This window comes from Ochotona princeps, chromosome 9 (genome assembly GCF_030435755.1).
Source record: "Ochotona princeps isolate mOchPri1 chromosome 9, mOchPri1.hap1, whole genome shotgun sequence".
Taxonomy (NCBI): Eukaryota; Metazoa; Chordata; class Mammalia; order Lagomorpha; family Ochotonidae; genus Ochotona; species Ochotona princeps.
In genome coordinates, this window is record NC_080840.1 from 38,550,241 (window position 1) to 38,563,426 (window position 13,186).

The window sequence follows — 13,186 nt, forward strand, 5'->3', positions numbered from 1 at the left end:
GATTTTTGCTTATTAATAATATTTTTAGAACTCAGAAAGTGTCCTTTTTTAGAAAAGGAAATGGTTGCAAACTGGGAATGTTGCCTTTTGTGAATGTCATAGCATTATCTTAATATTAAAAAATATATGAAGCTAACATTTTGTTATAGTCAAACGCATAACATGTGATATGCATAATAAACACTATTCCCATTTCTCTTATTAACAAAAGTAACAATGATTGGTAAGACAGTGTGTCACTAATCACAAGACAAGTAAATGTTGAAATTCATATATTTTAAATCAAAAATGTTTATTGTAAAAAAGAACCTTGAAAATGGTTTTTTTTTCTTAAAAAGAAACATTGATTTCACAAGTCTTCAGATTGTTCAACGGCATTGCCCTAAACAACATCTCAACTTTCATACAAAACTCATTCAATCATATAAAAATAAACACAAATTTACATTGACTCATCAACTATACAATTAATTAAAAAGGCACTTGGAAGAGTGTTGTATTATTGCATTTCTTGTATGCATTTAAAATAGTTTAAGTACATTATTGGATTTCTAAGTATCCTCTCTTGCACTTATTCCCATCTTTACTTAATTTTAGAAAAACCATTAAAATTCTTTCAAAAAGTAAGACATGGAGCATGCACCAGGAATGTTCAAAGCTGGTCCTTCTCTCCTCTCCCAAGGCACATACTATTTGTTGGCAAAAACAAAACAAAACAAAACAAAATATTTTTAATACATTCTCATGTGTTTTGTTCTTGTCCTTTTTTCCTCTCTCTTAAAAATACATTTTAAAGCATTAAAGGTCATTTAAAAAAAGGGTAGAGGGTTTTAGTTCAACAATGGCAACCAGACATCAGACACGTATGGAAGTAAACGTGGAATACTTTTAAGGCACCTGAGATAGCGTCTGGCAGTCTCTTCCTATAGGAAATTCTATTACAAATTCTATCACAAAGCAATACTGTTCTTTCTGTTGAAATGATTTGGCAGCATTGTAAATCTGCATTCTTTCTTGGTAAGGAAAAAGATGCAAAATGTGCTTTTTGCTTCATCTTTGAAGAGAAAGGTCCTTGTCTTTTATTCTTTCAATCTAGCTGTCAGTAAATATATAGTAATCTTGAACTTCACATGGAAAGGATTAACTTTAAACACATGGATTCCATGCTTTTTCAGCTTCGTGTGTGTGTGTGTGGGTGTGTGCAGGCATGCACGCATACAAGTGTGCATGCATGCACGTGTGTGTGTCTATACATATTATTTGGTCGGTAAGCAGAAGAGAAAATGCCTTTGGACTTTTATTTGTCATTTGGCGTCGGAGTGAAGAAATGCATTCTGTTCGAGTAAACATAGATTGCGTCACTCAGTGTGCTACGCAGCAGCCAGATTCCTCATGTTTGTGCAGGAGAGACATTCTGGAGAAGGTTTTGGAGCAGTTTTTGCACTGGTATTTCTTGACATCAGAATGGGTCTGCAGATGAGCCCTCAGGTTGGATCTGTCCGCAAATGCTCTGTTGCAGTGAGGGCAAGAAAAGGGCTTCTCCCCTGTGGGTGGAGGCGAAAAAGAGAGACAGAATGTGTTTTAGCGGAATATAACGTCAGATAACAGCAGTGAATAGTTTACCCATTTCATCAAAAGATGGGAAGAGGCAAAACCTGATTCAAATTCCTGCAATAATTATTTTAATATTGAGCCTTTGAAGATAAATTTGAATATTGCATTCCATAAAAACCTACCCAGAATACCACTACTGTTGCCAGTCACACCGAAATAATTCCTGTAGTTGTTGGACTTTCACATATCAAAGCTTTCTGCTATAGCAGGTGCAGTTAATGTTGAATATCTCTCAACATTTCCCTATATTTCCCCCTTTTCCTTCTTTTGCATTATGACTAAGGCAGTCTAAAACCATGCTTCCACACAGATTCTATGCTCAGAATCAAAATGTCAGTAGCAAGAAACTCAAAACAAAAAAACAGAGCAAATTCATTCCAATCTAAGCAACTCACCGTGGCATGGTAGCTATCAGGGCAAGAATATAGCTAAAAGAAAACCCCTTCTTCTATTTACCAAATCCATTGATCAGGATAGCGGCATTTGTTATTTGCTGATTACTGGGGGCAGTTTCACAGAGCACACATTCAAGCACACCTTGCCTGATATTCTAACTGATCTTTGAGACCAACCACCTGAGTCTGCTTTCCAAAGTCTAAATGCTGTTTGCAGTCTCTGGAGCAGAGGTTGCTAGCAAGAAAGAACTCTGTGCTCTAACAGCATTGGGAGCAGTCAGGAAGTGCCCATCAAAGACCACCCATCATTCAAAGCACCATCATGGCCCTACTTCAGGGCGACCGACCAGACAGCCCACTCAGGGCTGGAGTCCTCTTAGACAGCACTCTTCCTGTTTGGGCTGTTTTCTCTTACCAGTGTGAGTTCTGATGTGTCCTTGCAGTAACCAGGGTCTGGAAAACGCCTTCCCGCAGATCTTGCAGACACAAGGTAGTGTGTGGGTCCGAATGTGCATCTTCAGGGCGCCCAGGCTCACATACTCCTTGTCACAGTATTTGCAGCTGAACGATTTCCTAGACTGGGCATCGCAATGCAGCTGCTTGTGTTTGGCCAGCCCAGAAAAAGTCGAATAAGTCTTATTGCATAAATTGCACTGAAACTTCTCAGCTTCAATGGCATGGGGATCTGAAAGTTTGGATTGCAGTCTTTCCTCTTCGTCGCTAATGGGGCTTTCTGAGCCACTGTGGTCCTTGGAGGAGGTGTCAGATGGAGGAGGGGGACTCATGCGCCCCAAGGAGGAGGGGTATCCGGAGAGAGAGAGGCCACCGGACAGAGGGGAGTGGAATGGTGCCGCTGTAGTCCACAAGGTAATGGGGCTGTAAGCTCCGGAGCTGAGGATCTCTGGTTGTGGAATGACAGGCATGGGGTAATTCTCGTAGAGATACGGGGCGATGATCACTGGGGGAAAGAAAAGGAAAGGGAGAGAAGATTAAGGTAAAAAATAAATAAAACATGCACCTGCCCATGAGCAGAAAAGATCCGACAACACAGAGGCACTGGGTTAAGAAGGAGACTCATTTAGGAGGACAGGCACAAGGGGAAAACCTTTCACTTCCACCCTGGCAGCTACAGGATTGTTGTGCTCAATGAACACACACACACACACACACACACACACACACACACACACACACTGACAGCTGGCCCTTGCTTGCCCACACTCAGTGCTGGGGAGTGCAGCTCAGCCAATGCCTTCCTCCCTCCCCATCCAGTGGGGGGAAGCACACAGATCTCCTTCCCAAACCACGGAGAGAAAAACGGGTTCCCACTGAAGGCACGAGGCTCCTGGCCGCCCAGTACAAAGACAGGGGAAAGTGAAGTTACCTTCTATAGGAAAGGAACCCCAATCAGGGGAGGAAAAACAAAAAAACCAGACAAAAAAGCAGTCCCACCCTGACGTGGTGAGCGGCTCCTCTGCTACACATCATTATGCATGTGCCTACAAGCTCCAGAGAGGGAAACTGCAAGCCTTGAATAAAGTCTTCCTTGCCAGTTAAGGGTTTAAAAAGTTTTGAATTAAAACCTACCCTAGGTGATTCAACGACTGTAAGCGCTCCTGTGGAACACTGTCTCCAAAGGAAACAGCTGAGCCTTGGGCTCTTTTTGTAATCCAACATTTCAGAGTAACATATATTTGCCCATTTCTAGAATTCTAGATACACTTCGTCATTATTCCTGATTTATTTACCTGTGTGTGTGTCCAGTTCGCTGTAGTTTGGCTTTTTGGAGGCGTTGAAATGCTTCTTGACCAGGAAGGAGCGCGGCATCTTGCTGGCTGGTCTGGTGGGCGCCCGGCGCGGATAACGGTCCGGCGGGAGAACGCAGCCGGTCCCTACAGCATCGCGGCCGGCCGCGCTGGGGCTCGGGCCGCGCTCAGGTGCCGCGGGCGGACGGGCCGGCGCCTAGGAGGTCTCCCGGCTGCTTTACGAACTGAGCCCGGCCGGGCAGCCAGGGTTTTTTTTTCTTCTCTTTTGCAAGAAGGAACCAATCACAGTCGAGAGGCTCGGGTTTCAGCTCCGCCTCCTGGGACAGCTGTGAACAGAGGAAGAATCTGTTGTCAGACTAAATTATTCTGCTTCAAAATGGGCTTTTTTTTTTTTTTTCGGGATTGCAGGGAAGAGAGAAGGGAAAAGGTGTTTTAAGTATTTCCAAGAGAGGCAGTTTCGCTGCTTCAATTCTGCCCACTTAGCCAGGACTCCGGGGGTCGGTCTGAGGCGCTGCCGACGGCTGCCCCGAGCCAGCCTGGCGTCCAGATGTGGGCAGCGCGCAGTCGAAGGGACGCAATGTCCGCCCGAGGAAGGAAAAGCTGGCCTGCAAGATAGCAAACAGGGAACCCTGGGTTAACGAGCGCCTATATTTGGAAGTTGCGTTTGGAGAGGGTTGCTTTGCTCTGGCCCAAACAATGCGCTCTTCTGGGCCTTTGCAAAACGAAGGTGGAAGTGTGAAGACAAAAGCACCCTGGTGACAGGGCGCGCCCGCCCGTAGTGGGGCTCCTGAGGCCTGCCAGGTCCGCAGTCCCAGCCCACCGCTTACTCCTGCTCCGGACGGCCCCGGCGCGCTGCCACCGGCCAAGCCACAGGCGGCGCTTTCCCCTTGGAATTAAGTAATCATGTCACCCTGTTCGCTCTGGAGGCTGAAAGAGCAGCTTTGAAATTCCTCACAGAGCTGCTTCCCTCCCTGCAAGAGGTGGAAAGCTGCACAGATGAAAAGAAAGGCTGTGACACAGAGGGAGGGACCATGGGGAGACTGCCTTTAGGGGCCTTGGAACATTCTCCCAAGCGCGCCTGAGAAGTGCCAGTGCTTTCTGATGAGCGAGGAAAGCTAAGTCTATAGAGGCAATTGTTTCCAATGCGTCATCTGCCTTCAGTTGGTGCTATTTGTTTCAAAATAGGTCCATCAGAATCCAGGCCAGGAGCAACCCATTTCCTGTGTTGGGTGGAAAATACGAAAGGGCAGCTTTAGGAGGGCACATCCACCAAGCGTGAAGAAGGTAGTTTGGTCACCAGCGAGAACACCTTGTTTACGTGTATATATATATGGTGTTACATCTAAAATTGCTCTAAGCTGGCCCAACTTAAAAGTAAAATTTCCACCATCTTGTCAAGCATTCCGGTCCATTTCACATTTTCCTTCTGACTTCTTGTTCCAAGTAAACGGGAAAAACAAATCTGCATGAAGATCACCCTGTTCTGACTACCAACAGGTGCTTGAAGGGAAAACTTGGAAGAAAGGAACTATGGTGACGTGAGGACTTGTGAGACCGCATAACTGCTTAATCTTGGGGTGGGAGAAGACTGCCTGTGTGTGTGTGTGTGTGTGTGTGTGTGTACAAGTGGCAGGCTCATTAGTTTCCTGAGTTGATTTCACTGACTTCTTTTTCTGATTCCAGTGTCACTGTTTTAAATGTCAAGCAGAGAAAGGAATTTAGACGATTCCTTATGTTCAGAGAGCCTTATGGGCAGGAAACAGGAAGATATGAATACACATTAGACGCTTGCACAGGCTGTACCTAGAGTTGAAGTTGGAGTCAGGAGTCTGAGATGGCTCCTTTTTTGTGTGTGAGGGTTTATTCAGACTTAGACACCCGATGCATGACACAGGAGGCCACCTTGCCCTTCCCACGCCATCTCTTGCAAAGAGCACCTTTAGTTAAGTTAGATACATCATATGTTTGCAAGAACACACTTTTATTCAGGCCCTTCCACTCTGAGTCTTTGTGACACAGAATTCTGGCCTTCATTTGTTGGCAATTATTGTAACACAAGATAACTTGCTAAAATGTATATTTCCAAAGATCTATATTTAAAAAGTTAACAATAATTCACTATGTTCTAAAAGAACACAAACTGTGTTCTAGAGGTTTCAGCCATGAGGTTCTCTTTCCAAGCACCTGGACCCCCCACCCCCTCCGCTGGATGGGAGGCAGGTGGTGTGGTCTCCCTCAGTGCAGGGAGAAGTGGTGCCAGGGTTTGTGCAGGAGGCATGTCAGTACACACATCCGCGTGCTAACGAGTCACTCGCATACCTGTGTGAGGTCTGCTCACTGTCAGGAGGGAGCGTCCACGCGCTGATAGCATGAGTCACACTAAACAGGTGCTCTGCTCAGACATGGCCGTGGCATTTAGAGAAGGGACGTCAAGGACACGCCCAAAGGCCAGCAGCTAGGACTCTTCTTGGGGAAGCTCTGTAAGCCACCAGGCTCCTGCCGGAGGAGCTGCCTAAGGCCACAGACCACAAGATTCACTGCTGCCCTGAGGCGGTCTTTGTCCAGCTGTGACACCAGGTTTTAAATGTTTGCCTTTGGGGAGGGGGGAAGAAGGAACCGGCAATGGAAGACAGGAAATAAAAAGGTGTTCAGAACATACCCAAATGGATTTTGCTTCAGAAGGAGGAGTCCCAGACTGGAGGAGGACCTAGTGTAACGCAAGCAGGCTGGCATGAGAAGCTGCTTCTCCTAGAAGTCTCTGCACACACAGCCCAGCCAGGGTGTAGCAGGTGGGCATTGTTCCTGGGACAATTGGGAAGACGTAGTCCCATGGGCTGTAGGCAGCTTAATGTTGGGTTAGGGAGGGAAGAACCCTGGAGACTTTTATTAAGGAGGCTGGAAAATACCTCTCCCATACTGGTGCCCCTGTGGGTAAGGATCTTTGTCCCCTTGCCCTCACCTGCCCCGCTGTCCCTCCCTTTCCCTGTCCCCATGCCCTGCCCAGGGAAACTGTGGGTTACTTAGACTGTGCATCCCCACACACACTACGTCTTAATTGCCATGATGGGACATACCTGCCAGTTTCTCATTTCCACTGTTCTCTGAAGAAACTGACTGAGGTAACTTGTGAAAAATATTGAAAATTAAAGGTCTGGGACCTTCCCCCAAAGGCTCCTTGGTCCATGAAGTTTCTCTGGGATTCAGTCTTTCTCGTGAAAGACACATTCTTGCCCTGCCAAATGGAGAAATAAATTAGATTTGTGAGGCTTAGGGATGTAGTTGGCGTGGATTTACCTTGCACAGAGACTTGGGCACATTGAGGTATTTGTGTGTATAAATTACAGTCCAGACGAATGAAATCAAGGTACGTCTGAAGAAACTGTGGCTTAACAGAGGCACAGATTCCTGTCTTTTGCTCTGCCCTCCATCTGCAATGAACAGCTGCCCTTCTTAGCATTAGTTTGCAGCCGAATCATTCTTGATGGAGATGACTAAAGTGATGTCTTTAAGTGATATGAAGTTAGAAAATATCCAGAGCTTGAGTGTTTCTGGAGAATATTATGACACATTAGGTGCCTTTAAAGTGGCAAAGGTAGGATATCATTTTGTGGCTTTGTATTGCATATGTATTTATATGCAAATATTTATTTATATCTGCTTTCCTAATTCATAATGTAGTTCAATCTCAGACAAAGTAAATGAAGCCCTGATAGTTAAAGAAGTGCACTTTTAATATCTGGAACTTCCTAAGTGACATTTAATACTCATTTCTAATGATTTAGGGATTTATAAATACTTGCTAGTATGACAGGGATAACTGCCAGGGTGGACATGGGCATCTACCTTTGTTTTCTAAGCTTTCTTATGAGAGCATTTTCTCTCTAAAGCTGTGACTGGGGCTCACATGCACACTCAGTGTACATATGTGTAGCTACTCAATGAGATCTATGGTGCCAAACATGAGTGTGTGTGTGTGTGTGTGTGTGTGTGTGTGTGTGTGTGTGTGTTTAGGGAATGTGAAGTGAAAATCAGCATCAGTAAAATCAAAACTAACCAACCAACCAACCAACCAACCAAGCACCTCAGGATGCTCCTCTGCCACGCAGGCATTTCTGATATTTTCTGTGTGTTCTCAAGGCCATATACACCAAGGTAACAACCACTAATCTCATGAGTATGTCCACAGTTAGCTCTAACACAGGGAGCTCCCCAAGTATTGCCATGTGTGATCAAAAAATACTGGAAATCACTTTAAACAGAAAGTATTATTTAACTTAGGAATAGTATTTGAATGATATCTCTTTTCTGCCAAATCACTTGTAGTCTGAATTCCTTTCCCAGTTATAGCTTCATAACCTTGTTTCTCTTTGGAGGACTGCAGTATGGTTTGGTGTCATGCACAGTAAGGTAGCTGTCTCTTCATTGTTCGATGTGTACCTGGCGGGCAGTGTTGATGACTTGCCTGTTACACGAGTAAGAAAGACTAGAAAACTGAATTTGTATTTTCTCCACCAGCTCATGGAAATGTGGTTGTGAAGAGACACCTATAGGCCAACTTTGGAAGACTCATTCTTTTCTTTCTCTTTGCTTACTTATTCTTAACTTTTTGACAAGGTCTGCCATCTAGTGGAAGATGTATTAATTTAATCAAGCTAAGAGCTTCTGCTTGACCTTATTTTATAATTGCCTGATATCACGTAAACATAATTTAATTGTTTTTAAAAATTATCAGTCCATTTGTAATTAAAAATAGAAGTTTTGTGTTTACGTAAATAGGTATGGCATTTATACAACTTTTTATGCTGATTTCATAAGACAGGAAAGGAAGGGAAACTAATGTTGGTTATCAAAATATGCAACTGTAAAAAGATGAAGAGAAACTCCTACTCAAAAAATGAGCAAACACCTCATGTAATTTGTCATTATAATACTTTTAAAGAAAAGAAATTTTAAAGGTGGGAAATCAGGCATGAATCCAGCATCCAGAGATGAAAAGAATGGAAGGGGCCTGCATGATGGGCACAGTGGATGTGGTCCAACAAGCTAATTCTCTGCCTATGGCTCCGACTTCCCATCTGGGTGCTGGCTCACGTCCTGGCTGCTTTCCTTTTGATCCAGTTCACTGCTTATGGCTGGTGAAAGCAGTGAAGGATGGTGCAGGTGCTTGGGTCCCCAAACCCATATGAGAGACCTGAATGAAGTTCCTTAATCTTGGCATTGGTTGGCTTAGCTCAGGTCATTGCGGCCATTTAGAGAGTGAACCAGCAGATGGAAGACCTGTCTCTGTCATTCCTCCTCTCTCTGTAGAATGTGCCTTTCAAGGAAAGGAAGGAAAGGAAGAAAAAAACAAAGGAAGGAAGGAAAGAAAGGAAAGCAAAGGAAAGGAAAGGAAAGGAAGCAAGGAATATTTTAAAGAGAGAGAGTCAAAAAAAGGTTGTGCTGCACACTCTGTTTGCTGAGGTGGCTGAGGGATACCTCAGATCCAGCAAAGTAACCATTCTTGAACCATTAGGATTGGAAAAGGGAAAAAAAAGGCAAGTTCAAGGAAATGAATTGTTTTGGTCAACTTATACTACTAGTATGGAATTAGCAGAAAGGGAATTTGAATCTCCCTAACTTCAAATCCTTTGTATTTCATGACTGTTTTAACTGTTGTAATGTATCCTGACTCCTTGTGCAACAACACCTCTGAGAATTTGCCAGCCTTCTTACCTTCCCCCACCCAGAGCGTGTTTACCCTTGGGGTTGCTGGGTGACCATCATCCCTTTCACTACTCTCTTTGCTTGTCTTCCCTTCCTAAATGACGCAATGATCACAGCTATGACACTGCATATTTGATGTCATTTGCCTTCAGGTGTTGGGCGTGACTCCTGGATTCAGATTTTAACAACATGAGTAAATGGCCTCATTGTCTTTTGTCCACCAAAATAAAAAAAATGCTTATTATGGAATAAGTTCCATAAGTATCACATGATTTTTTCTTATTTTCTTAAAAAAAATTGTGTTGATTTTACTTGAAAAGCAAAGAAAGAGAAATACAGGTAAACAGATAATCTCCCTTCTGCTAGCTCACTACTCAAATGGCCACAATAGCTGGAGCTGGGTAGAAGACAGATATTGGGAGTCAGGAACTCAACCTGGGTCTCCAATGTGGATTACAGGGACCAAGTTACTTGAGTCTTTCCCTGATGTCTCTCATTATGTGTGTTAACAGCAAGTTAGAATTGCAAGCATAACCAAATTTAAGTCTAGACATTTCAACATGGGATATGGGGTCCTAATCACTTTGGCAAACGCCTACTCCATGTGGACTTTCAAAACTGAAAGCGATGATGTTACCTCTATCTAAAATGGAATTGTGTGGGAGAAAATGAGCCTATCAGTGATAAAGCAATGTTTCTGAATAGAATGGGGTTTTACTGTCTATTTTATTTCTTTTTTAAAAGAGTTATTTATTTTTCTTGGAAAGTCAGATTTACAGAGAGAAGAAGAGACATAAAGATCTTCTGTCTGCTGGTTAATTCCCCAAGTACCTGCCACAACCAGTACTGAGCAGATCTGAAGCCAGGAGCTAGGTGCTTCATTCTTGGTCTCTGACATGGGTGCGGGATTCCAAGGCTTGGGGTCAAACTCTACTGCTTTCCCAGGACACAAGCAGGGAACTGAATGAAGAATTTAGCAGCTAGGACATGAACTGATGCCCATATGGGATCCCAGTGGATTCAAAGTGAGGATTTAGCCAATGAGTCATCACACTGGGTCCATGTCTACTTTATTTCCAACATTCAGCACAAGTTCTTGCTAGTTCATATGTGAGGGGACATGTTTGGAAGATTTGTGGGGTGAGTTTGTCTGTATTTGTTTACAAGGGGAAATTGAGATGTTTCCTTTGTGGGGTTGGAGGGGTAGGCATATCCAGGATAAATAAGAGTACAGGGAGCCAGGCCTACCAAACTTGAGCCTTCAAAAAACCCTAGGTTTGCAATGAAGAGTACTGATTCTGATTCCAGAGCCCTGCCTGTCACTCCAGTGTTTGCCTTTTGGACAAGCACTAGGAGACTCTAGGCAGGAGCAGGCTAGAGCATACGGATGAAGCTGCAAAGTGGCTTTCCTGAAATCCTGGCATTAGAGTATACACAGTGTTGCTTTGAAATATGGATCACAAAATAAACCTGGACCATGTGAGCACATCCCATATATAATAGAGCACAGCAGAGTACTGGTATCTCTGGGCCCAGGGCATCAGCTTTAATGAGAGATGTACCAGCAGTGTGGGCAGAGCCCAAAAGATACATGGGTTCTCAGGGGAAGGGGCCCTGCTATGCTGCAGATTGAATATGTCCTCCCTATCCTCCCAAACCCCTCTCATGCTGACATCCTATTGCTCACAGTAGGACATTTGGAAGTGGGGATCTAGGGAGGAGGTTAATAGGTGGTAGAGGTGAGTGGAATTAGTACTCTGAGAAGAGATCCCCACCCCAACAGAATGCTCTCTGCCCTCCATCAGAGCAGACAAGGAGATGGCTATATGTAAGCCAGTGGTTCCCAGACACCAAATCTGAAGATGCCTTGATCTCTGACTTCCCAGCTACTAGGACTCAGAGCAGGAAACCTTTGGTGTTTGTAAGTGACTTGGTCTGCAGTACAGCATTCCAGCACCCTGAGTTTCCCAGACAGAAAGGAGGCCTTCTCAGATGCTTGGTTTTCGGTAAAAGTGACAGCGGCTCCCTGCAGGGGAGTAGAGTTTCCTGGAGGGAATCAGAAACAGAGAGCAAGCAGCACAGAGAGCTAAGGGAGCTGCTCACCCCTCTTCCCCTCAGGGATGTGGGGAGGAAGTGGAGGGAGCGCTGCATGTCTTGCAGGAATATGGATCCCTTATCCACTGAGGCCATGATGAACTGCTCTGTGGGCTTTTCAAGAACAATGATCCCTGGTGCATATGTCCTGGATGCCAGAGATGGGGAAGGCAGATGTCCCCACCCAAGTAAACCCAGAGATGGGGGAGACAACAGTCATCTGGCCCACTACCATGCCCCACACAGCCTCCTGGTCATAGGTACCCTCACCTAGCCCCATTGCCTTTTGGGTGCTCATCAGAGTCATCAATGCATCCACCTAGATGCTAAAATCACAACCCTTTATCACAACAGTTGGTAAAAGGTGCCTAGACAACTTAGAGAAGCCATGTCTGAGTTACACTCTGGTTTAGATCTTGCAGCACATTCTGGAGCCATTTTCCAGAGGTGTGCCACTGCCTGGCCTTCCAGAGTATCAGGTTTGGGAGAGCTTTCCAGGCATGAGCTCTGACACTTCTCCACCAATGCTGGTGGTCACCAAGCAGTTGATCTGGTTATACCAGTTAATCTGGGAACCAAGACCCCAAAAAGAGCTCCAGAGCCTCAGCTTGCAAAATCTTGGGGCCAATTTTATTCAACACTCAAAGATTATTTGGAACAGACAGAAACATGATTTCATTTGCTACAACTTTCCAAAAAGCATTTTTTGGTGTGTGAATTAAACCATAGCCATTAAAAAAAAAAACAGACAAGCATTTTTCTTGAATTAAACCGTAGTCATTAAAAAGAAAAAACAGACACAAATAGCATAATCCCTCCTAAGAGAACTTTTTATTTGATATTTATAAGCAAAAGTGTTTCCTTAAAGCAAGAATGATAGTGGGAAAGAAATGCTGAATTCATTTGTTACCTTTGAACTCTATCATTCTGTCCTGGGATATAAACCTTTCCATTGTCCAATGACCAGGTGAGCTGGCAGTCCAGCTTATCTGGACTTACATCAAGATATAACCTTAAAGTTGTCAGTGTCGTCCTTGCTAGCACTAAGACCGACTGGCTAACTGCAGAAGGCCTGGGCTGGCAAGCCCCTTTGTTACCATACACTCCTTTCTTCTTCCCCAAAACATCCCCACAAATTCTCTCTCCAGAATGCTCTATCAAGGGCAAGCCTTGGGATCCTGTGAAACCAGTTGAAAATGATTATTGGAGAAAGGTAAGGGCATGAGAACCATCTGGATCCTTCCAGCTCTCTTGAATCTCTAGAATTATACCCAAAAGTAGAAAAAGGTTTAGTGTTTTAAGAAGAAATTGGTGAAATTTATAGAGCAAATTGGGACATTGGCAATCAGGTGCAACACTTTCCTCTGTGTTTTCTTCCAAGAGAAAGAGGCTTGCTTAAGAGGGTGAGCCTTCTCAACATCCGAGAGGGTTAGATCCAAACAAAACGTGACTCATACAAGGCACTAGCCCTGCAACATGCCACCTGTATTTGAAACTAATTGGTCCAAACGTTCTGAAAGAAAACAGGAAGAATAGATCTCTACTGCCAAGCTTCATGCAGTTCAGGATCTCAACTTGCTCTGTCCTCTTTCCTCCTGTGCAGTGGTAGCACTT

At 44.3% G+C, this 13,186-nt stretch overlaps 1 protein-coding gene across 1 annotated transcript; it reads right to left on the reverse strand.

Moving 5' to 3' along the window:
* Positions 1-275: 275 nt before the first annotated feature.
* On the reverse strand, positions 276-4,114 carry SNAI2 (snail family transcriptional repressor 2). Its single transcript, XM_004580604.4, has 3 exons — positions 3,758-4,114; positions 2,425-2,967; positions 276-1,544 (listed from the first exon to the last, which is right to left on the reverse strand). Exons 1-3 carry the CDS (start codon positions 3,834-3,836, stop codon positions 1,363-1,365), a joined length of 804 nt encoding a protein of 267 aa, XP_004580661.1. The 5' UTR covers positions 3,837-4,114; the 3' UTR covers positions 276-1,362.
* Between the last annotated feature and the right edge of the window lie 9,072 nt (positions 4,115-13,186).